Source organism: Phyllostomus hastatus, unplaced genomic scaffold, assembly GCF_019186645.2.
Source record: "Phyllostomus hastatus isolate PE091 unplaced genomic scaffold, TTU_PhHast_1.1 phas_contig_210, whole genome shotgun sequence".
NCBI lineage: Eukaryota > Metazoa > Chordata > Mammalia > Chiroptera > Phyllostomidae > Phyllostomus > Phyllostomus hastatus.
Window position 1 is genome coordinate 26774036 of NW_025333737.1, and position 25242 is coordinate 26799277.

The following is a 25242-nucleotide window of genomic DNA, read 5'->3' on the forward strand; positions in this document are numbered from 1 at the left end:
AGACCTGGAGTTCCGAAACCAGCACCCACCCTGCAGCCGATAAACTTGTTAAGGAAAAGAAGGAAGACGCTAGCCCTCAGCAATGCGAATGATTGCCCCGGTGCAATTCCCGTCCCTGGGCGCCAGCTGCCTGGATCTTCTGACCTCTTTGCCTGCCCTGACCTGCAGGGAAGCAACTGGGACCTGGGGATGCTCCCCAGATACAGAACAACCACAGGGGACCCAGCTCTCTGTTGCAAGAGGCAAGGGGACCACAGGGACCAAGCGACCATTCTTCTCAAGCCCACGGCAGACTCCAGAAGAGTCCAGAGAAAGATAGCATCCATGCAATAGCGTAAGGAGTTAATCAGCAGAAAACTAGGAGATTCAGGAAGTGCAGAGGCTAGGCACCTGGAAGTATGGTTGGGAGTTCTCCCTGGGCCGGAAGTTCTTGTCCTTTTCACTCTTGCAGAGAAGTGTTACTAACAGACTGAATGGGAAGGAAAAATGGGTCCATTTGGGAGAGCCTAACATTTGAGGAGTTTACCCGGTACCAGACTCTGATGCTCAGCCCCTCCTACAAACTTCTCGTTATCCATGGCCCTGTTTTACAGACCAGAGCTCTGAGATTGCAAGGTTAGGTGTCTTTGCCAAGTCACATAGCTGCTAAGTACCAGGGCCAGGATTTGAACCCACAGCCTGTCTGTCTCCTTTCCAGGCTCTTTGCATTGTCCCTTCCACTACCTTTTTGATGGCAAAAAGGACACAGGAGGCCCTGGCTGGTGTGGCTCAGTGGATTGAGCATGGGCCTGCGAACCAAAGGGTCGTTGGTTCGATTCCCAGCTGGGACACATGCCTGGGTTGTGTGCCAGGCCCCCGGTGCGGTATGTGTGAATTGATGTTTCGCCCCCTCTCTTTCTCCTTCCCTTCCCCCCTCTCTCAAAATAAATAAATAAAAATCTTAAAAAAAAAAAAAAGGACATAGATGGCCTTTGCCAAAAATATAGTGGTGTTAGGCTTGAGGAGAAATTTAAAATACTTGGAGTTCACTCAACTTAGTGAAGTACCACTCAAAACATCCCTTAATTTCTTCAGCTGGTAACTTCATTCTCCAACGTATTTCCAGTTACTCCACAAGTGACTCTCTGAAACTTTGAACATTGACTAGTTATTTGATAACACTGTTAACTTTTTTATAAACCACAGTGATTTTTAAAGTTCTTACATTTTAGAAATACGTAATGAAATAGTTGCAGATGAAATGGGTTGTCTAGGATTTGTTTCAAAACAATCAGGAAACAGTATAAATGAAAACAGATTAGGTATAAATTGGTAATTTTTATTTTTTTATTTTCTTAAAGATTTTATTTTTAGACGGGAAGGGAGAGAGAAAGAGGGAGAGAAACATCAATGTGCAGTTGCCTCTTGCACACCCCCTGCTGGAGACCTGGTCTGCAACCCAGGCATGTGCCCCGACTGAGAATCGAACCAGCAGCCCTTTGGTTCACAGGTCAGCACTCAGTCCACTGAGCCATACCAGCCAGGGCTCAATTGGTAATTTTTAAAACTAGGTGATGGGTACATGAGCTTTATTACATTATCTTCACCACTTTTTTATGTAAACTTTTTTTCTCAAAGGGTTTTTTGGGGAAAAAAAGATTATTCTATCTCACCTGGATTTGAATCCAGGTCATTATAAGTTCCAAATCTGTGGGTATAAGCTAACGAGGTTTTCCTATTGGTGTTTTATTAGCAAGAATCCAGGCCCTGGTTGGGCGAAAGTAGGGAGCAGGAAGCGTGTGAGCCTGGGGTCCAGTGGTGGGGGGAGCAGATGCCCAGATGGGACCCTTCTCACTCGGCAACCGGATGGGGTGGGGCAGTCTGAAAACTGCCCCAGGGGCTGTTCCTTTCTCCAAACCTTTGCAAACCTGCTCCTTCCTCTTTCTACCCCAATCCCGGAGGGGAAGGTGCCTTCTTCAATCCGGAAGGTGGCCTCCGCCCTCCCTGAAGGAAGGAGTTCCTTCAAACCAGGGTGGGGCAAACCATCAGAGGGTAAGGAGAAAGCAGGTTTTGGAAATCTTACTAAATTTGAGGCCCCAAACCCCAGAGGCCCCTATGGAGAGTGAAATCTGGACTTTCACCCCCCACAGAGAGCTAGGATGAAATCGAGATCTTCAGATTAGATCCAACCCCCACCCTTCCCCCAGGCTGTGATTCTCTCAGCCTTGCTGACAATGTGGTCTTGGGCAATCCAAGGCTTCCACTTTCCCAGATGTAAGAAACTGACTTCCAGAAACAAAGATAAGAACTAGTCAATTTCACAGGACCTTGCATTCCATGTTCCCTGTCACTTACATTCTTAATTAGAGGGATTTTTTTCTGTGCCGTGATGGTCTGAGTGAGTGGTTCTAACTTTTCTTCTAAGACTTGGTTCCCATTAGAAAAATATGATCTCTCTCCCCGCAAAAAAAAAGCTAACTTTTCACACACCACTTCAAAATGTCGGGGGTTAATGAAGACTTTGGAATCCACCCATGATCAAGTTAAAACGCCCTCCCACAAATCTACCTACATATTTTCCTTCTTCCCCAGTGATGGCCCAGTCTTCCCGCCAACCCCCAGCAGGCCTGCAGGCCTGCTGGAAGGGACTAGCCCAAGGCAGTCGGAAAACAAGCTGGACTGGAGATGCGGTTGGGGGTTACTGTTTGGGAGCTGGAAATGAGTGAGCAAACTACTGTTTCAAACTTGGCTCATTTCGTTCTGATCACTGGTCAGAAAGCTCCACACTGGTGTGTGGAGCCCAGCTGCTGGAGGCACCCTCCCAGGTTTCCGAGGCCCCTACAGCACTGGGCCTGCGTCGTCCACACTGCGGCAGCCACCAGTCACACGTGGCTACTGAGCACTTGAAATGTGGCTACCGCGACTGAGGAACTGAATTTTACTTGTATTTCATTTTAACTGTGTACACAATTTAGTTTTCTCATCTTTCAAGTTTATGAAATCTAAATACAGATCAAATGTTTCCGTTGAAAACCTCGCATTTGAATGCAGTTGGGCTCCCAGTGTAAAAATATACACACCGGAATTCCTAACACTCAGTGCCTCCCAAAAGTAAAATATCTCCTTGTTTCTACGGATCCCACGTTGAACAGATCTTTTGATTTCTAAATTAATTTTTGAATTAACCTTTTACACTAAGTTCACCCTTTTTCTTTCTTAAGGTGGCTATCAGAAAATGTTCACACTTATGTGTGTGTGTCCCTTCGCATTTCCCGTGCACGGTGCTGGGCACTGGGCTGCGGAGCGGAGAGCATCGGGGACAGGCATGCCTCCTGCTCGCAGGGAGTTTCCAGTCCAGCAGGGGACCCCAGTCTGGTGTGGGATGGGAAAGGGGAATGGACAAAGTTTTGGTTCGCAGTCCGAGCTCAATCCACTGAGCTAGGGACAAAGTTAATTGAGGCGTGCAGGTGGGTCGTCCACTGGATCCCTGCAGAAGCGGGTGAGCCCACTGATTCCGCAACAAGCAAGTCCCACGCGGCTGACATGGGAGCAGAAGCAACCTCCCAAGAGCTGGCTCCCTTCCCAGTTGTTTTTCCCAACTAGAAGTCACGCGTAAAAAAAGTCCTAACGTGCCAACCTCTGCTTTTTCCATAAGATCACCAATGACCTACTCCTTCCTCCCCACCCTGCCTCCTTCTCCCTACAGTGTGGAGAAGTGGAGAGAGAAAAAAAATAATTGTCCGGGGAAGCTTCTGAAGGGGGCGGACCTGGCACGCTCCAGGCACGGCAATAGCTGAGAAAGGAGGCGGGGCTGGGGAGGGGAGGAGGAGCTGGCCTGGTGCCCAGGGCTCGGTGCCAGGCTGATCCAGAGGCTGGGCAGGCAGGCAGGCAGGCTAGCGGGAAGGCAGGTGGGTCACTGGGTTGATGGCAAGGTAGGGGCTGGCAGGGAAAACACTGACTTATTGGGAGGTTTGGAACCAGGCAGAGTGTGGGAGGGGCTTGAAGACAGGGCCACTGCTGGACTGTATCTGTGGTCCCATGGACATGGTCTTTAAATGTCTGTGGCACACACGCACTGCCCCACGTGTGTGCCAACTCCTGCGCCGATGTTGGGGACCAGCAGGAAGGAAAAGCAAGACCACAGAAGACGACTCTTGGCTGAACCTTAGTCCCTCCCATTGGGAAGGCTCATGCACCATATTTAACATGCTCTTGGTCTACCTGAAGTCAGGAAAGGGGAGAGACCACTGGGCTTATGTGAACAAGGATGGACACACACACACACACACACACACACTCTATCCCAGCACTACGTTCCAGTTGAAGTTACATTCCTACAATAAGACAGGAGAACTGTAAGCTCCAAACAGTCACTCTCGCCTTATAGATGGAGAAACTGAAGCTCAAGAAAAAGGAAGAGACTCGGCAACTTTGAGGAGGGACCAGAACTCAGCTCTCCTCCCCGACTAGCGGTTTGTGCGCATCTCACCAAACCGCACCGCTTTCTCCCTGACAAGAAGTGTTAACGCAGCAGAGGCTGCACAGCCCCGATGTCAGCAGCAGGAAAAGTGCCCATATTCTCTATGGCTAAGTGCGTGCCAACTGGCTTTCACTGCATGCGGCTCCAATTTGGGCACAGGATTTAACTTGCAGAAAAGCTAACTACCCTATAACACGGCTGGATGACTGTCAGATTTGTTAGCAGGGTAAAAGAGTATGATTCAGTCTTACCAAATTGTATCTAGGTTTGGGACAGGCAAGGAAGCAACAGTGTGGGGCCCGGAGCGGGAAGGTGCTCCCCCGGCGTTAGAGAGCAAGCAGACCTCACGGATGAACACTGTGCTCAGTTCTCTCATCTCAGAAATGCATGGTTTGACAAGAGAACCCACATTTTTTTTCGTGCCCATCTGGGCAGCGCCGGAGGAAGCCAAAACAGAAGCTCTGAGTCAGTGGAGCTCTTTCCAGACGGAGCCCAAGTCCGCCGGGCCAACTGTCACCCCCTCCCTCCGCTGTGCTCGCTCTGCCTGGACTCTTTCTCTTCCACCTGAGCGGGAGCTGGCTACGTGTGCTCTTCGATGTGAAGTAGGAGGAAAGAGAATGGGGGGAGGGGGGTGGAGAAGAGAAACCATCAGGATAAACCCAAGGCGTGGAGACAAATGGAAGAGGGGACCAAATGTGAGCGGTGCAACCTTCCAGGTTGAGGCAAGCGATGGGTGGAGAGGGCATTAACCGTTCGATTACCAGCAGTCGCCACTGCTCTGTTCTTCCTAGGCTGGCGGTGCGGAAGTGTTTCTGGAATCTTCCCTGGGGGTGAGAAGGGTTAATAGGCTCTGATTGAGTGAAGGAAAGGTGGAGGGGGGCTAGAAAGGCCATTTCCTGCCCCAGCCTGGCAGGACACGTTGGTTTAGCTCTCACCCCCGCTTTGTAGAGGTATCAGCATCTCTCCAGAAAGCTTAAGAACCAAACGGTCTGGCACTCTGAGGCCCCTGAGACCTGGCTGAGGGTGGGGCTGGTGCTCCGCAGGAGGCAGCATGGGGCAGGCCTGGAAAATGGAGAAAAGTCGCCGCCCGGGCGGGAAGAGAGTGCCGGGAGTGAACCCAGCTGAAGGCAAGGACTGGGAAGTGAAGCTCTCAAAAGCGAGGAAAAGGAAACTAGACTGGCCCCAAGAGAAATCAGGCTGCAATTCACAGTTCTGCACGGAGAAAAAGACTCTGGGATTCAGCCATTCTTGGAACCGAACGTTCCCTGGGAAAGGGTGAGACTGCATCCCAGCATACATGTTGAAATAATAACGTATCCTGCGCTGGCCGGGTGGCTCAGCCGGCTGGAGCGCCACCGGGACAACACAAGTTTACCGGCTGGGTTCCCAGTTAGGGCATGCGCAGGAGGCAACCGATCGATGCCTGTCTGTGTGTGTGTGTCTCTCTATGTCTAAAACCAGTAAATAAACATATCCTCGGGGAAGGATTTAAAATAAGTAATAATAGCGCATCCTATCCATGGAAAGAAGCTCCGGTCGTGTCCCTCCAACACAAGGTTCACCACCTCCAGAGACTCAGCGCGTTCACTTCAGCGGCCAAAGACCTGTTGGCGGTCAGAAACTTCAGGAGGCCCGTGTCTGCTTCTTCCTGGTGAGGTCGTTCTCCATCAGACAGGGACACCACCCCCGGTTCCACCCGGGCTTGGGGCCGGAGCATAAAGCCCTCTCAGATATGGAGGTCCTCCCCTCCCCAGGCCAGGGCTCCCGTCCTCCCGGGTGCGTGGCGCCCTCCACGAGGGCTCTCAGCCACCCTCGGCCAGGAGCAGGGGGCAAGGTCCCTACCAGACCGCGGGACCAGAGGCGGCGAGCAGGCTTTCACTGCGGAAAGTGGGCGCAGGCTGGGCAACTGGGGGAGAAAGAGGTGCCTGGGAAGGGCGGCAGCAGCTGAAGGCGGGGGAGGGCCGCGGCAGCTGGGGGGAGGAGGGGAGCCCTCATGAACGGGCAATTGAGAAGGTCTGAGCAGCTGAGCGGCCGGGCTGGCGTCGGCCGGCCGGTGCCCCACGTGGGCGGCCCCTTCCCCCAGCCCCGCTCACCTAACCCCGGGAAAGCTGAGCGCTCACCCTCCCACCCCAGCCGCTGGGTGGGCCCAGTCGGCGCAGCTCTGGGAGGCGGGCAGAGGATGCCCTCGGGGAGGCCCCCCTCCGCTGCGTGTCCCCACCAGTCTGTCTAGAATGTTCTGCCACCAGAATTCCCTCGGGGGTTCCCCGACTCGCTCTGAGTCGGTCCCGCCCGGGCCAGGGGGCCCTGGGCTACGCGCACAGGGCCCCGAGGGGGAGGGGACACGCACCGGGGTGGGGGTGGGGACCAGGACTTTGCCCTTTGTCTCTCTCTCCAGAGCCACCAGCCGAAACCCGACCCCATCAGCGAGCCAGGCAACCAGCAAGGGGCAGGCTCCCCCCTCCGGGGTCCTTTAGTAAATCCAGACCCGACCTCCCCGTGGTCAGGGCTGTGACTGAGGTGGTCCTGTGGGGGAGGGGGCTTCCCGCTGCAAACAGGCCTGCAAGCATTTAAGTGGGAACCGGTTGGGGGTAGGGGGCTGTAAGTGGGGCCGCAAAAGCTTGGAGGGGAGAAAATGGCCCGGGAGGCGGCATTCCTTAGAGACCTCGGCTGGGCTGCGGGAGGAGGCAGGACCGGCCCCGAAGGCCTCCCACTGAGAAGGCAGGAACGTCGGCCTGGGAGTAGAGTGGGCTGGGCCGGGCTGGGCGCAAGGAACCAAGGGGCCATCAGGGTCTGGAGAGAAAAGACCCTCCACCCTCCTCCCTGAGCGTTCTAGGAAGCTTTAAAGCAAAGGCACCCCTGCGGAGGAGTAGGGCATTTGTCTGAGGGTGAGAATCACTTCCTTTGTCTGCCCTTTTGGGGTGTCATCCGTGAGTGATAATCTCATAACTCACATTTGCACAATACTTAGAGTTTATAAAGTACTACTTTGCACCACACTCTGCTGTGAACTTAGGACAATCACAAGAGACTGAGTTGAGCCTCTAAACCAGCAATTTTCCACAAGAATTTTTAAAACATGCAACACCTGACCATTCATTCATTCAGTCAGGGGCACTGACTCTTCCCTTCGATTGTCAAATTAACACACACACACACACACACACACACACACACACAGCCTCCTGCTGTGAATAATCAAAATTATACCTACTTTTTGGTCAGATAAGCAAAATATATATTTCTTGGCATGCCACACAATTTTAGTGATTAGTTTATCTGTGCCAGGAGATGAAAACAGTTGATAGCCCTGGCAGGGTAGCTCAGTTGGTTAGAGTGGCGTCCTGATATGCCAGGGTTGTGGGTTCGATCCCTAGTCAGGGCACATACAAGAGTCAACCAAAGAACACATAAATAAGTGCAACAGTAGATCAGTGTTTCTTTCTCTCCCTCTCTCCCCTCCTTCCTCTCGCTCTAAAAATCAATAAATAAAATTTTTAAATGCATTTGAAAAAAAGGTTAAAAATTGCTGCTCTACACAACCAGCGAATTCAGGATATTTTTGTTTCCGTTCTGCAGTTAACGAAACAGGCTAAGAAGGGTCAAGTGACCAGCCCAGGAGGACACTCGCTGGCACGCATCACTGCTACACCATGAAGCCTGCGCCTGCCCGTCAAGACAAAAAGGTTGTTGCTCCTCAAAAACATGTATGAACTATGAATTATGACTTTGTAGGAATGTAACGAAGATCAGCTCTTTGTCCCCTCCTGCTAGGAGGAAAGGGGATGAGAAGGGATGCCGCTCAGTCCCTGTCCCCCTCCACCCTCCCATTTCCCCCAGGGTTGAACCCAAACAAAAGGAAGGGGGGGGTGTCTGCCAAAGGCTCCAGCCCTGGTGCCTCCCAGAAGTGCCAAAGGATGGAGGCTCACACCACTCGTAATACTTAGTCGGCTTATTTTATGGGCGTCTGGACCACTGAGATGAAACAAGACCCAGGAAAAGATACTGACCCCAGACCCCACAGCTTGCACATTCGGGCAGAGGCAGGGCTGAGACTGATACACCCGAACGTCACCCACTCAAGTCCTGCTCCGTGGGGTGTTTCCCTCCAAGAGCAAAATATCCCCAGTGCCCAGCTTAGCTACCCAGACAAAGGAAGAACTATCTAGTTTTCTTCAATCACTCAAGACTGCCCAAAAATCCCAACAGTGGGAGGAAAATACAATGCAAAGCAGGTATGAAACACCCGGGGAGTAAGGAGATTCAGAGCAGGGAGAAATTAATGTTGGGTGTGTTTTTTTTATTCACTAACTTTATGATCTCCCCATGAGAAAAGCTCATGATCGGACGACTTCTCGGAGCACCCAGGATCACCTGTTCCCACCTTGCAAGTGAGCTCAGTCTTGCAGGAAGAAAGCCCTGGGTGTAAGCCCTAACACTACCACTCATTCGGGGCATGGCTTTGGTTGGTTAGGTTACTTGAACCACTCGGCTTGTTAGTTTCTCCTTCTATAAAATGAAGTAAACACCTCATGAGGAACCAAAGAAGCAACAGTGGCTAGGCTCTGAGGAGATAGATACTCAACGAATGCTCCCTATAATTGTAGAAGCAGCTCATCTTTTGACCCGCATCACCTGGCACAGTGCTCGGGGGCAGAGAAGATGCTCAAAACGGGAAATCGACAGGGACATCTGCCTGCCTGCCCCCCCCCCCACCTAAGTCTGCAAGCCACCCCTCCCCTCCGGATGAACGGTCTGCCCACAAGTGCCTCCCTGTCTGATCCCAGCGCCCCCTCCTCTGTCCAAGCCTGCTTTCCCAGCCTGGCCTGCCCTCCCAAACACAGTCCAGCCCCGCTCCTCCCATTTACTTCCTGAAGTGGTGCGTGCCTTTCATTCCCTACAGTCTCTGGGCCTCTGCTGCCTGTCTCCCAGCTTTTCCTGGATCTGAAGGGAAAATGCTGGAGGGCAGGGATTTCATCTTTTACCTCTTTTGTGCAGCTCCCTCTCCCTTCTCCACCCTAAAAAAAAAATCAAACCCCACTAACGCTAGATAAAAACCCAGTGAGTAATTAATATTTCATACAGCAGAGGGATCAGGCCAAGACTCCTATTTTATATATAGGATGGAGCGGGGACCACTGTGTAGAAAAAGGCCAAACTGGCCGTGGTGTGTTTCAGTGCGGCTGGGGGAGGGGTGGCCGGGGAGGTATTGTTCAGGGGGTACAGAGTTACAGTCTTGCAAGGGGAGGAATTCTGGAGAGGAATGGTCGTAGAACAACGTGACTGTTCTTTACACCACTGAACCATACTGCTTAAAATGATTACAACGGTAAATTGTATATGTTTTGTTACCACATTTGAAGTTGTTTTTTTTAAACACCAAGGATAAAGTGGAAAATGTAAAAGCCCCTGGGAAAATTATTTGAGAAATTATATTTGCTTTTATCTCCACCCGAGACCAAGGTCTTTCCCTTGTTCCCTGTTGTACTTCTAGGACCTGGAAGAGAGCACGCCACATACAATAGCAGGCTCTGAATGTGAAAATAAGTGGATACATGGATGCGAGCATATGTGAAAGGATACACGATTAGAGGTTGCAGCCTTTGCAACAATATGCAAGCTATCACTGAAGTTCATACTACCTTGCTGAATATTTTCTGACATGGAATTCAGTTGTAAATATATTATAAAAATCACACTTCCCCCGCTCCCCTCCAAAATGGCTAACGAATGACTAGAAAAGACACACCCCTCCCACACACACACACCTCCCCTCCAGGCTAAAGTTGCTGACCTTGGGATGTTTAGGAGAGAGCAAAGGAGCTTTGGGTGTAGACAGGCGTGGTTTCTTCTAGTTAAAAGCTGAAAGGAAACTACTCATTCAAGATGGGCAGTGAGGAGCAAGAGTAGGAAGTGACTTAGTCATCCAAGATTACGCTCAGATATTCATGAAATTGGTGCCGATCACTGCATTCCACCCCCACCCTGCCCCGCCCGCCCCGGCTTCTGGACAGGTACCGCTCTACAACCCTGGGCTAAAAAAAGCCAGCAGCAGCAGCAGCAGCAGCTTGGAACCACATGGTAATAAACTAAGGGAAGAAAGCCTCCTTCTAGATAAAATAACTTTGGTCAGCTAGATTTCCCCTTCTTATACATGGAATAAAAAGCTGCCAGAGTGGACGCCCTTCAACGGGAGGGAAGGAAACACTCTGAACCCTGCCGCCTCCGCAGCCAATGTCCCATTCCGTCCAGTCCTCGCTGCTCGGGAGGCGCAGGCCAGCTGCAGCCCCCAGCAGCCTGTCTGTGTAGGATCATCTCTGCCCTCTAATTTGAGGCTCCGTCTCCAAACCCCGGCAAAGCAACCGCTCTCCATTACAGTTGGACTTCTCCTCCCAAGCTACTTACAGACCTGGAGGAGGAAGTGGAATAAATATTTCTAACTCTGAATAGACATCCTCAACGAGTTTACCCCACCCGATGGCCCCCACTTGAGTTCCTGTCTCCCCTCATTTTCTCCTCCTCAGAGGACCTGGTGGAAAGCCGACGGGCCCCGAGCAATCCCAAATGCCACTCCGGGGAAACAAGTATCATTCATTCCACATGAACTAATTGTAAAACCCTTTCTAGTAACTGATTAAAGTCACCAGCCTGTTAAATGGCCAAAAACCACATCCGATTAGAGCCCTTCCCCTCCCCACCCCACGAAGGAGAAGGTTCAAGACTCCAGGTCTAGACCGAGATGGTGCAAGGGGTTGTGGGTATGTGTACACCCTTTTGAGCAGGGAGGGCTGAAGAGAGCAAATGGACCTGAAGGTGAGTTCTGAGCACACCTTTGGGGACTGTTTCCAGTGGGGGGGGGGGGGAGACAGGGGAAGAATGTGAGGACACTGCTGCTTTGCCTCCGCCCCCTCACAAGGGCATTGGGAATACTGTCCGCAGCCACTTCCTGGACATCCAGGGATCCCCAACTCCTGAATGTCCACTCTGTTAGCTCACCAAGAGCAGAACATTAACAAAGACACGCCTACCTCCCACCAAGTGGGGAAGCTGCTCTCATTTCTTCCCCTGTCAAAGGGACTCCCACAGTCCCCTCCATCCAGAATTCTTAGGAGACCTACCTCATCTGCAGGAGTAGGGTGGTTCTCCTCCCACCAACGCCACTATCCTACATGCACCTTTGACAGTAGCCCCGAGCTTCGAAATCTCAGCCAGGAACCTGGCACGGGGTTCAGAGCATCAGCAGCAAGGGCCCGTTTACCCACCGAACGATCGGGAGCATTCCCACCCTGTATGGCCCATCTCTCCCAGCCTGCTGTCTGAGAGAACGGGTAGGAGAGGTCAAAGCACCCGACACAAAAAACCCCTTCCCTGTGCCTGCCCATCAGTGCTCCACACAAATACACGCCACATTCATGTAAGTAGATTTAAGTAGCCTACCCACTCCCTTAAGATATCTACCCCAAGCCGCAATACACGGTCCAAAGACAAGAGGCAGAGAGGTCCGTATCTAAAATAAATAATAATAGCTAATGTGGAATAGGGGCAGTTTACAGTACAGAAGTTGAAGCTAAAAGAGGTTAAATAGCTTTTCTAGTTTCCCCGTCACAGCCTGACTCCAAAGCTCTTGTTTTTCAACACAGACCTCTCCTGGGAGACCTTTCCTCCACACCTGGGTAGCTGACTGTGTGAGGGACCCAGGGCAGAGGGGTTGGGAGACTCTGACCTAATACAGCTTCCTCCCATCTTGAGCCTCAAGAATTCTGGATGAGTTTTCCCCTGCTCCGGTCACCAAAGAACTCAGCAGACCCCACAACCTGTACACGTAACCGTTTTTTAAATTCAATTCTCTTGATTTCTCCTCTTAAACATTCTATCTGTGGCCAATCAACGAAGCGAAACTACACAATCAAATTTCACTCAGACTTAACATTTCCCATTTCACGTGGTCAAAACATCTAGATAAAGGACTATTTTTTTTTTAACGGACACTAATTCAAAATGAATAAACACCGAAGTTTTCCTTAACTCTCTTTTCCTAAGGAAATGTTGAGAGGACTGACTAGAATCCACGGAACAAACCTGGTACAAAGAAAAAGAGAAAATAGAGAGAGATCCTTTCCACAATCCTCCCCCCTAAACTATGAACAAAATTCCCACCCATCCTAACAGGTCTCTCATATGCCTTTAGCCACCAAAACGCCACTTGTCCTCAGGGGGTCTTGAAAATACCTGGACGACCTAGTCAAAAATTCTTTTCATCATTCGGCTGTTCGCTGTTTCGTTCAAAAAGCAGGTCACTGACGGTTAGCTGGGCTCTGCTCCGTCCACAGCCCAAAGGGTCAGTTCCTGGAAGCCTGGACTTCTGCACCAGGACTGCACTTCTGATGGTGCTTGTTCTGTATCTGCTGACTTTTCAGTGTTCTCCACTCAGGTTTTCTCCAACTCTATTACCACGTCGAGATCCAGACCCACTCTCCCCGCTGCGATGTACCCACAATCCACACACATTGCATCTCAGCAGGCTGGGCAGGGTGACAGCTCAAGCCTGTTCCTTCAGTCCTCACCGCCCACTGCAAGCCTACTGTGCTGCCAAGGTACGAAGCAGGTCTTACAAAAGAGCTAGCTGGCTCTGCGTCTTCAATAGTAGGATGGATGACACCTTCCACCCACTAGAAGGAACGGTCTCCTTTAAACAAAATCTGAGGGGAATCCAAGTCCTTCCGCCAGCATGGAGGCAGCGGGCTGGGGACCGAACCTGCTGGCAGTGCCTCCTTGCAGGGGCATGGGCTGTCACCGGCGCTCTCCTGGAAGATCATTTCCTAGCTGAGTCAACCTTTTATCAATCACCAAATAAGCATGCTTTCTTAGGTCCATGCTTTTTGAGGTGAGACTTTTTCTGACTGTTTTGACAAGCATTTTAAAAGGTGTGAGCAGGGAGAGGAAATGTGCTCAACACAGGTGGAAATGGTGTGCAAATTTTATATTAACATGGGGCCAATCACGGGCGAGACCCTGAGAAAGGTCTTCCCAGCCTAGCGAGTGGCCCACTGGAGGCCCCAGTTGTCTGTCTTTTACGACCGGAAGAAAATCGCCCAGAGCCTCAGGTTACTCTTACTCCCTTTGTTATTGTTTCAGCCGGCCTTTGGTACAAGGAGAAAGTCCATTTCCTACCCATCACAGGTTGGTGGACTCTGTTCCCTCTTCAAGGTCCTACGCCCCATGGCCAAGGCGCCTCCATTTTCTCTCCGCCGCTCTCATCCTCTTTATTTTCCCCCCCAACCCGCTCTCTTCCTCTCCCCTCTGCCCCTTCATTTCATATTTACCCAGTGGCCTCTTGCTTTTTTACCTTAGAATGGAAGGGTCCTAAGACAGCCGGGCGCTGGGAAGGTCTGCACCCTGCGGCCAGGGGCAGGGAACACTCCACGTGGACGAGGTCGGGGAGGGGGGGCCCCAAGGACTAAGGCGGAGGCAGTCTGGGGGCGCACCGCAGGCTGGGGCCCGGGGGCCCGGGGAAGGAAGCCCCCCTCGGAGACCCCGGCCTGCGGATGTTCCGGGCGGGGCCGGCCAGAGCGGGCAGAGACAGACAGTGGGGCTGGGGCGAGCGGAGAGGGCTCGGGGCAGCCGGGCCGGCCGGCTGGCTGGCTGGCTCTCCAGGAAGAGCTGCCGCCGCCGCCGCCGCTGTGACTCGCTCTGCTTTTTTGCAAAGGGGAAGGGAAGGCAGGCAAGTCCGCAAGCAAAAATAGCCCTGCCCTCGGCTGAAATCTACCGCGGGTCTTCTAACCCTGACGGCTGCGACCCCCTCCCCGGGGGGGTCGCGGGGCGCCTCCTGCCGCTTCTCTCTCAAAGGGAAGCGGGAAACCCACCCCAACCCCCACTTCTCTATCTCTCTCTCTCGCTCTCTTTTTTCCCCCCGTCTGGAATTTCCAACCCAGGACTAACTCGTCTGATTTCTCCAGTCTCCCCTGCTGCTTTTTTTCCCTCCCCTTTTCTCTCCCTAACACTTCCATCCCCAAACGTCGGCTGCACTTTCTGGAAGACATTAGCCACATTGTAAGTATCCTTTAAGAGGATGGGGAGACAACAAGACTGAATTTAAACTCTAAAAAAGGTAGCAAAATGTCTGTTTGTTTTTTTCAGACGCCTTTGGTTCATACAATTATTCTAATGACAACGTCACCACTATCACCCCCTCCCAACGCTCACAAAAATCAGCACAGGCACAACCAGTGCGTACCCCCTCAACACAAACCCCTAACCTTAGACAAGTTAACACTCGCTGGTCCCCCCCTTTTTCACTCAGCTAAACGGATCTGAAAAAAAAAAACTTTCTTTAACGTTTGGAAATTGTGTAGTCTCTAGCCTGTCTTTGTCAACTGGTTATTACACACTCGGGTCTAGAGTAAATAAATTCAAAAATAAGCCTTAAAAGTATCCAAACAGATAAAATAGATGCAAATGACATACATTAAAGTAATTTTAAAAGATTAGAGGCTTGGAACCTTAAAATCAAAATTCTTCCAATGACTAATGTCCTGTATTTCATCTCTAAAACATAATTATGAGAATGTTTTGCTCTTTTCCCACCAAACGCTGTGCCCTTAAAACTTTACATATGGAAGAGTTAACTATACTTTTTATACATTGTGATGGGAATGATCATTCCTCCCCTTCTTTACTCAGAAGTTCTCCATCTGGGAAACCACTGGAATAAAATTTCATCTTTCCCCTTTGAGTCAGAAAATAAAGGTCCTGGAAACACCCAACTCTTGCAAAGGACAGTCAAACACCATCCTTCTTAGGAAAGTCATCTTGAAATACTGAGTATTAAATAGCGAGGACTTCTCTAGCAGGGAAAAAAAAATTTTAATTTATGAATAGACTCAGTTCACTTTCTAGATGGAAATTAAAAGTGGGGAGAGTGAACTGATTTCCACTTTTCCTCCAAAGAGTTTAGAAAACTTTTAAGAATCAACGGTTTTTAAACTTATTTAATGCCCCCAAACACTAAGCCTAATTTTCCTTAAAAAAACCTCTTTACTGCAAGTCTCATAAACTGTTTCTACTTGGACCATACTTGTTGAACACATGCTTGATGAAAGCTGCATCTGACACCTACAATCACTGAAGTCAAAGTGCCTCAAACCACCCCCCCACGCCAGTGCTTTCTGCCCCTGTGTTGTTTTTTTCAGAGACATTCCCTTGTTTCTTAACCCCCTTTACAAGTCATTGTCAGCCCCTAAGAACAATGTTCTCTAAAGGCATACCCATTTCTGAAGGCAAGATTTCTGCTTGTTTTGAAAACATGTAGTGACCCAATGATTTCTTCAGTCTCCACAAATCACTTAAAAAAAAAAAAATGTTTGCCATTTGTAAGGCATCCCTTCACAGAAATTTTTGAAGCTGCTTATTTTAGAAAATTAAACTGTAAAAATCACAATTCATTTTGAGCACTTTCTGAGAGTTCTCACACTTAGAAGGCTGAGACCAATTCTTTCTTTAAAAAAAAAAAAAAAGGAAATGGGAGGAAAAGTGTTAACCCACCAAACTTCAATACAATGTAAAGAACCGCCATTGCCTGCCTAAGGAAATCAAGCCTGGAACACATCTCCCTAAGCAAGCTGCAGTCCCCTTCATTTTTTTCTTAATAACACCTTGAGTTTTGATGACACCAGTTGACAGTAGGGATGCTATTGTTAGGTCACATTCCTCTAGAAAAAGGCCACACAGGGGCAAATGAACAAACATTTCATTCCCTTAAAAAGCAAGCCATTTCCCAAAATAAACAAGACTCACTAAGAAGGTAGCCCTTTACCTTAACCATTCTTCTATCTCAAACTAAAATATAAACACAAACCCGCACCACAGCTGTTTTTAAAAAGATTTTTGGTTTTACTCTTTTGCCCGAACATTTGAGAGGGAATACATACAAATTCTCAACAAAAAGCCAAAACTGCTGACCAAAATCCTAACACTGAAAGGGGTGGGGGGTGTGAGAAGGTGATCTCAGAGAAATGTAATGTCATCCATTTAAAAACTGAAATTAACATTTTCGGTTTAAATGGACAGTGCTCAGTCTCTTGGGTTCTTAAAAAGACGCCAATTGCCCTGGCCTGGTGTCTCAGGTTAGAGCATCATCCAGATACACCAAGGTTCTGGGCTGACCCCTGGTCAGGTAATCAACCAATAAATGCATAATGAAACAACCCATCAGTGTTTCTGTTTCTCCCCTCCCTTCCTCTCTCTCCACAATCAATATGTAATTCTTTTTTAAAAAAAGATAACAATTATATTTATCAAGTAGAAGAAAATGTTAATACTCCAAAATCAGGATTGCTCAGAGGTTAACTGCTGTAATAGTATCATCTTTTGTTGGACTCCCCCCTCAAAAAATGTATCAGGACCATTTAGCTCATTAGGTTTTTATGAATGTCTTAAAAACGTTTAAAGTCATAATTCACGTGGAACTGAGTGCACCAAGAATTCCATTTTAAACTTCGTAAACACTGGAGTGTATACATTCACCAGAATACAGGCAGTTGTTCATTTTGCTTAAATGTTACTCATAGTGAATTAAGTAGTTCCTGTTGTTTATAGCTCCATGAGATTAAAAAAAAACCAGTAACAAACCAACTGAAAAGATACTTTCAACTTTCAGACAGACTAAAAACACATACCACAACATACTTGCCCAAAGAACACAAAATGATAGAGCATACTGACTTCGTGAAAACAAACTTTCCTTTTTTATATCCTAAAAACGTCCAAAATTGATTCATTCTAGAATAATGAAGTGCCTTTTCACCACCACCCCAAAAATGAAACAGAACACAACTGACACAGTGTTTACGCTCCCAGATTACTTCGGGAAGGAGAGAACACACAAAAGATCGAATTTAATATGGGTGTGGAGAGGCAGATTCTGTCCCCACTCTCCTCACAAACCCCACCCCTTCCCAACTCAAAAGAGCCCTCAGGAGTGCATTTTGGAGGGAACAAGGAGCCTAAAAATGGCTTGAAAGCAAGCAGATGGCTTAGGGGGAAAGATCCATAAATACAGAGCACCATGAAAATTAAAATATAAATGTTTTGGGTTCCATTTCATCAACATTTTGCTATTTCTCTTGCTTTTCAATTTATTCCCTTTAAAATTTAAACCGTGCTGAAGAGCCGAAGAAAAAATTCTCCACATATCTTGGAATTCCAGTTATTCTTAGTATTTCTCATCAACGTGTTTCAAACATTCAGCTTTCACTCCAAACCTACACAATCTTCTGAATGGATGTCACACTCAGTAGGTGTCCGTGTAAGGTTTTTTCTATTATTCCCATCTGCAGGAAATGTTTCAAAATAATAACTAAGACTTTTTTCTTCCTTCCGATTTGATTATCTCTTAATCCTAACTCTAATTGCCTTTCCAATAACAGAGTATTTCAAGCACTGGAGGCTAAATCACAAATTCTATAAACATAGTTACAAGCCATATTGATCTTGTACAGATACAATGGTTCCAAGTTATTTAAATATCTCAAGATAAATCACTGGACAAACTATTACTGGTATTAAACTTTCTAGATCCTTACAACCACCTCCAAAAAACCACAGCCATCCACCTCTACCTTCCCACCCAGAAAAGGCCAGGGATTATTTGGAAATAGTTTCCAGTTGAAATGAGGGGAGAGGGCTAGTGAAAGAATCAAGGGTTTACACTAAGGCTACAACATGTTTAAAGTCAGATTTCAGAAAGCAGCAAGACTGCCCTTACACTTCCTACCCAGAGTTCAATGAAGATCTGAAATCCACCATGAATTAGGTTTGGGGGGGTAACACAACAGAGGTAACCGACTCACTTTGCTGAAGTGAGGATAAAATGGTATTGGGTCGCGCGCGCGCGCGCGCACACACACACACACCCCATTCATCCAGGGAGTTCTAGATCCTCCAAAGAGCCCCAGCTCACAGCCTGAACACAAAGCTCTCACCCCAGATGGTCCCCTTGTAACAATGGGCTGAAGGGGTGGGGTGGGGGGTGGGGGGCTTGCAAAAGACAGTACAGCCAAAGCATACTCTGCAAAATCTAGTTGGGAGGAACTAGGGGCAGGGGGTCTGTAAATATCCACGCCTGTTGCAGAAATATTAAAATATTGCACAAGCCTTAAGAGAATTTGGGGTGGGGGCAGGAACTCCTTCCATTTCCCTTAGAGAGTCAAAGGGGACCCCCCAAGCCACTTAAAAATTATAGTGAGGGAAGGGTGGGGGAAGAAAAAACAGAAATTGAGGCCTGCCAGGAAGCTGCAAACATGTCCATGAGTCTAAACTCTTCGAGACGTTTTTTTAGCTTCCTCACAAAAATGGCCCCACACACCTTGAACAAACTTCACAGGGTTTCTTCCCTATTGATTTCTACTCTTTTACTTCTCCAAGGAACATCTCTTAGCCCACCCTAGCCCCAGCTTTTTTTTTTTTTTTTTACAAGCTGTAAACCACCCATTACAAGATCTTGGCCAATCTTCCTTCCCTGCCCCCAACATCCGGAGTTGGGGGTGGAAAGGCCAGTAATGGGTTTCTTCCACTGGAGACACACTAAGGACCCCTAAAACACAGCCTCTCAGCGCCCCCAGGCTGCCCCTCTCCCCAGAGAAGAACTCTTTCCTACCTTTGTTTTTTGGGAACTGAGTGTTCAATCTCTAGGCGTTTTCCTTGCAGTTCTACTTTCCCTAAAGATTAAAAAAAAAAAAAAAAAAAAATATGAGAGCCTGAACAGGGTGGGGGGCGGGAAAAGGAAGGAGAAAAAAAGACATTAGGATAATTCAAGAGTTCTTGGGATTGTGAGACCTTCCTAGAAATCCAGGCAATGGGTTCTGTAGCCGGATGAGCAAGGTCGCCCTGAGAATGGTGGTGTCTGCAAATTCATTATTGTTTTCTTAATTTTTGTTCTGTTGCTATCTCACCGAGGCCCGTTGAGTCGTGCAGCGCTCTGGGAGCTCGGTTTGGGAGTGCTAGGGCATCCGTGCGGCCGGGCTGCCCACAAGGCTTGCAGACGTGGGGAGGAGAGGCCGGCCGAGGAAGCACGCCCGTTTTCTCTCCAAGTGTGTTTTGGGGAGGGGGCCGCAAAATGAAACTTTATCTTTGCGTCGAGCAAAGGAGGAGGGCTTCCGGCGGCGGAGCGGTCACCTGTCGAGCCGGTGGGGAGAAGAGGCCCTGGGGGAGAAGAGCGGGGCCCGCAGGGAGGGTCCCTGACGGCCGCGGCGCGCGCCTCCCGGCCCAGCCTCGCGTCTCGGGAAACAGCATGGCGACCCGCGGCCGCCGCCGCCGCCGCGACAGCCGCTCACGCCCCACTTTCAAATCAAAATGGCTCGAGCCCCAGGCCCTGGGCGGAAGGCGGAATCCGCATTCTCAGGTCCTGCCCGAAGGCTGCAGGACACACGGAGACCCGGGAGACGGGACACAGAGAGGGGCCCCCCGCGCCCGGCTGCAAAGGCCTAGGGCGGAGGAAGGGGAGCTGGGGTGCGGGGGGAGCGCGCCAGGCGTGGGCAGGGAGGGGCCGGCGTAGAAATAACGCCCGGACGGGGTGGCCCCCGTGGCGCCCCCCCCACTACCACCCCTGGGGGCTCCCGCCACGTCGGTGGGGGGCACGGAGACCACCTCACCCAAGCCTACAGTGGCTGGAAGGGGTGAGGAGACCCCGAATGTTTCCACGTGGGGGCGGGAGGGGGTTGGGGTGGAGGGGCGTCGAAGGAGGTGGGTGGAGGGTGGGCCCTGAAGCCCAGTGCGCAGGCCGGGGGAAGAGCGGAGTTGGCGGGCAAGAAAGAAGGGGGGCAGGTCTCCGTTGTTCGGGAACCTCGCCGTGGCTCCTCGGGGAGATGGGCGCACTCTTACCGGAGAAAGTTTCGATGGCCTTCATTGCCCAGTGCTCGTCGGGGCAGTCCACGAAGGCGTAGCCGGATTTGACCAAGAACTGGCCGCTGTAGGAGATCTTGTGCTCCGCAAACACTTTCTCCAAGTCGGCGGGAGTCACGCTCTCGTTGAGGTTGCCGATGTAAAGCTTGTTCATGGTGGCGGGCTCCGGGCGGGACGCGGTCCCCAGCAAGGCCGAGCGGGCGGGCGGGCGCGGGCGGCGAGCCTCCTAGGCCGAGAGGCGGGCAGGCGGGCGGCCGGCGGCGGCAGCCGCAAACTTTCTTTGCACCCCACCCCTAAGTTGTCCGGAGCCCGGGGCGCAGAGGGCGGCCAGAGGACGCGCAGAGGTCGCAGGGGAGTTCGGGGAGGCCCTGGAGAAGTGCCCTCGGCGCGCGGGGAGGCGGACGACGCGGCGCAGCTCGTTCCTTCTGTCCGAAACCCCTCCGAGCGGGCTGGTGTGTCACGTTTCTCCGCGGCCGCCCTGGCGCCGCCTCTAAATAAAATCGACTTGGAAAAAAAAAAAAAATGGAGCGGGGGTGGGAGGGGAGGCAAAGCCACGTGGTGAAAGCCCCCACCCACCCTGAAGGGGAAGACCCCCGACGCCTCCGGGCCCTTAGACCCTCCAGCCCAGCCCAGCCTACTAATCTCGCGCCAGGGTGGATGGGGTGGGGGGGGCATTCAACTCACCCTCGAGTCAGCCCGGCGGGTGGGGCTGCGTTGCCGGAGCTCCACTGGCCCCCTCCTCCTTTGCAAGAATCTGGCCCCTAGGGAGGCGCCCCGCCCCCACCCATCCCCCTACCCAGGCCCTAGCTGGGGGAGGGTGGTCGGCCCCGAGTCTCCCACCTCTTCATATGTAAAATGTACGGCTATTTTTTTTTATTCGTGTAGTGGGTGGAGGGGGTAGTTTGCCCACTCTATCCCGGTTAACTGCTACCGACTGACAGGCGGGGAACCGCGGAGATAGACAAAGAGAAGCCGAGGACTCTGGGGTCTTCAGGAGGGGGTCGCGCAAGCCGGCGAGCCGATGATTTAGAAAAAAAAAAAAAGGCGCCTTTTCCCTGGATTTTTAACTCTGTGTGTTGGGGGAGGGTCTCGGCCTTCGGTGCCCCAGCCCTGGGAGACTCCCTCGCCTCCGGGAATCCGGGATGGAGGGGCCCTGCGAGAGCGGGACCTGGAGGATGGGAACGGGGAATCGCGGTTGGGAACGAGGGATCCGCAGGAAATCAGGTTTCGGGATTCCCACGGGAGAAAGAGTGGATCGCACCCGGGGTTTGCCTGCGGAACGACAAGGTCTCGGGGTCCTGGGAGAACGCACGGCTCCGGCCCAAGATGACCCCACGAGAGAGGGAGGGGTGAGGAGGAGGAGGACGGGGAGTGGTCGCGCGAGCAGACCCGGGCGAACCGAAGGGGGAGGGCTCAGAAAGGGAGTGACCGGGTGCAGACCCGGGCCGTCCTCCAGCAGCCCTGCCAGGGGCACAGACAGGTGGAGTCCCCTCCGCCCTCCGCCCTCCGCCCAGGACGGCGACAGCCGCTTTCCCCGCGCCGGGCGGGGGTCTCGGAACTTTGTTTGGGGTGCGGGATTGGGATCCGGGCGGGAAGGCGGGAGAGGGGCCAGGAGCGAAGCCCCGCCCCGTCCCCAGGTCAGACCCGCGGGGGGAGGGGGCAATTTCCGCTCGGCGCTGGGGAAGCGAGGGGCGGGAGCTTCGGGGAGGGGGCGGCGGTCCGCCCCCCGCCCGTTTCTGCGGAGGGGGAAGAGGATCCGCCCTGGTCTCTTTCCTCGCCTTTGACCGACTCGTTCCGGAGCCTCCGGCCCTGAGATCCCGAGGGACCGACCCGAATGGGCAAGGGTCGACACGTGGGCGCTCGCACCCAGTCTGGGCGTTGGGGGAGGGAGCAGCTCGCCGCGCCTTTCGGAGGCTCGGAGACGCGGCGGCGAGCGGGACGCGCGGTCCACGCGCCCCCGGGGTCCCGAGCCCGGGGACCAGCCTGGCCGGCGAGTTTCCCGTGGCGGGGGCTGAGGCGGCGCAGAGGGGGGTGGAGAGCGCGCCCCGGGGGCCGTGGAGCCCCCTTCTCTTGGAGAGCGGGGAGTGGACCCCCAATATTGCCAGAAGCTCCTCGAACTGAGCGGAAGCTCGGGTTTTGCGGGAGGGGCACATCATTCTGTCCGGGCACGCGTGCTGCGAGGGCAGGTGAGGCCGGGGGTCACTCTCCCTTTCCCGGTCCCCGACCCCATTGTCTCAGTCGCCGGCGGCCCGGGCCGACTCCGAAACACGTGTTGGCTGCATCGATATGAATGCCTTGAGGTTTTCTCTTATTTTTTGTTTGCAGAGTCTGAGCTCACTCCGACTTGTGCGCACCGCTCTTCTGCCTGCCGGTTTTATACCGTTCGAAAGTCGGGAGTTCCAGGCGGCGCGCCGCACCTTTGTCCCCCTCCCGGTTTTCCTCGCGCGTCGGAGAGAAATGGGGCTTGGCGTGGGTGCGGGGGAGGGCTTCCAACTCGGTTTCTCTGTCTCCACCACCTTCAAACCCGACCCTCCAAATTCGCGTTTTGTTCTAGCCAGCCACGTGTTTGTCTCGTTTTTGTTTTGGCGATTTTTTTTTTCCTTTCCATGGGGCAACAGAAATTAAAATACTATAAGCAATTAGTTGCCGAGTCGAAAAAAGACTTCTGTCTAAGAAGGTGGGCAACATGTGTCTCCCACCCACCACCCACCCATCCTTCCACCCTCCCCTCTGCTTCTGACTATGAACTCCTGACCATACACTTAACTTGAAAACCAACGAGCTGGAATCGGTACCTGCCACGTAGTAGGCATTCGATAAACATTTTGAATGAAAAACAAGCTGATAGAAACTGCAAAGCAAAGAGACTTCAGAGGATAAAAAGTCCAGGAGAAAAAAAAAAAATCATCTCGGCCAGAATGTGTGCATCTGTTGCTTGGGAACTTTTGGTGTTGTGTGCACTTTGGAGAGGGCTAAGATAGTCTCAAGAAAGGCGGCCGTGTTCCTTGGCCTTTTCCTAAATTGGAGCCCTACCCTCCTTCAATCTTTTCTGTTCTATTGGGGGACAAGAAAGAGGGTACTAGGCAGGGCATCCCACTTCCCAGAAAGTGCTGTTTAGCCTTCGTTTCATTTAAATCTTAAGGAATTACTAGAAGCACCTCTCCCTGGGGAACACAGCCACCACGCTACCTCTTTATGTCGAAAACCAAAGCAAGTTACAACCCACAAAAACCTCCCCCCAGACCTCCACACGCCTGTAAAATGCAGCCCACCTTTTCCCATCCTAGATTCAAAGGGAAGCACATTTTTTTCAAGGAAAAATGGAATTCAGTTCATGGGTAGGTTTTTTTTTAATTTTAAAAAATATATATATTAGAAGTCTAAATGTGAGCTGAAAATAATTTTTAAAATAACAGAAAATATAAATTTTTAAAATTAGAAACGTGCCAGCCACTGCTAAAGGGAAACTGATTTGTTTTAAAAATCAGCTGTTTTCACTGAATTCTAGTGCTCCCACCCCCACCCCCCTCTCCGAGGTCTGGGCAGAGGCACAGGCTGCTGGAGCACAAGGGGGAGGAGACAGCTGGGGTTGGTTACATACAGACCTTTTTTGCCCCCAAATCAGTCTTGCCTCAGTGACCTGGCTGCTTTAGACTGGGGCTGGGGGGCTGAGGGTTGTGGACTGGTACTTCATCTCGCCCCTCTGAGTGAGCCCAGCACTAAAATTAACCTAAGAGAAGGGTTATCCTTGTCAAACATTACTAGGTTAGGGATAAAAATGGGCAGACTTAGGACTCCATAATTTATCATCCTCCTTTTTGTTTTTTTTTTTATATTAAAGACAACTAATAAACATTTATTTTCAATTTTTTTTCCTACACAGCTTTGGAAAAGAAGATTCAGTGCAGAATTAAATTTAGTTGATGAGAGTGAAAAGTGTAACTACAGGATAAATTGTTTTCTTTAATAATATGATAATTTATACAATTCAATAATAACATCATTTTCAAATTATTCTTATAATACTTCTTGTTCTCTTTCACTTTTCCTGGAAAAGTCTTTGGTCTAGTTTCAGAATTCAGTTTTCCTCAGAATTCAGAAACACTGAAACTTGACTCCATTTTAAAGGTGGGATTCTGATCCTTTTTCCTTCAATGTGAACATAACATACATGCAGAGGGAAAAAAATGTAAGACTAAAACAGCTTTTTAAAAATTGGAAATACAAAGTGAAGAAATCAATTTCACCATTGTCATACAAAATTAACTGTTTTTAAAATGTGTCTTTCCAGCATTTGTTCATTTTGATAGTTTTGTAGTTTGTTATTTTATTTTTATATTTTGTTTTCGCTTGCTATTGTATCGTAAGCATTTTCCCATGCTGCCTCAGAATTGTCATAACTATCATTTTTAGTAAACTTGTAGCATTTAGTACAGTAGATGGAAGTTCATCATTAATTGTTATTTTTCGATATGTAAAGTTATGGCAACTTTTTTTTTATTTTTGCTTTTGTAAATAGTGCTGAACAGATTTTGAGGAAAATATAACTTTTTCCTCTTTTAACTCCTTTGGATAAACCCCAAGAATATATATTACATTTCAAACCGAACATTTATCAATGACTTTTCCATCTTTTTAATGACTTTCTGTTTTTAAAGGTTAGCCTGTTGTACAAAAGAAACAAAAAGTTAGAAAGCAATTAGAAGGGAAATACATTAAAGTAGACATTTTTCTCTTTTATTTTCTAATGAACCATAATTGATTTTGAAATGAAATTATGGTTTCTATAAAATACAGAAAAAGTTTTCACATTTCTTGACATGGCTGTTTGGACTTCAGAGTTTTTGAAGGCATTTGTTTTTGTTTGCTTGGTTTTTATTTATTTTGTT

The 25242-nt window shown here is 50.2% G+C and overlaps 1 protein-coding gene across 1 annotated transcript in view; it reads right to left on the bottom strand.

The window, feature by feature from the left end:
* Positions 1-20507, bottom strand: part of IGF2BP1 (insulin like growth factor 2 mRNA binding protein 1) — a 36310-nt gene extending 15803 nt beyond the window's left edge. Inside the window, exons 1-2 of the mRNA XM_045837032.1 lie at positions 20333-20507; positions 19110-19170 (exon numbers count right to left, since the gene is read on the bottom strand). Of these exons, the coding sequence (XP_045692988.1) occupies positions 19110-19170; positions 20333-20507 (236 nt within the window). The remainder of the gene's footprint in view (positions 1-19109; positions 19171-20332) is intronic.
* Positions 20508-25242: the final 4735 nt, after the last annotated feature.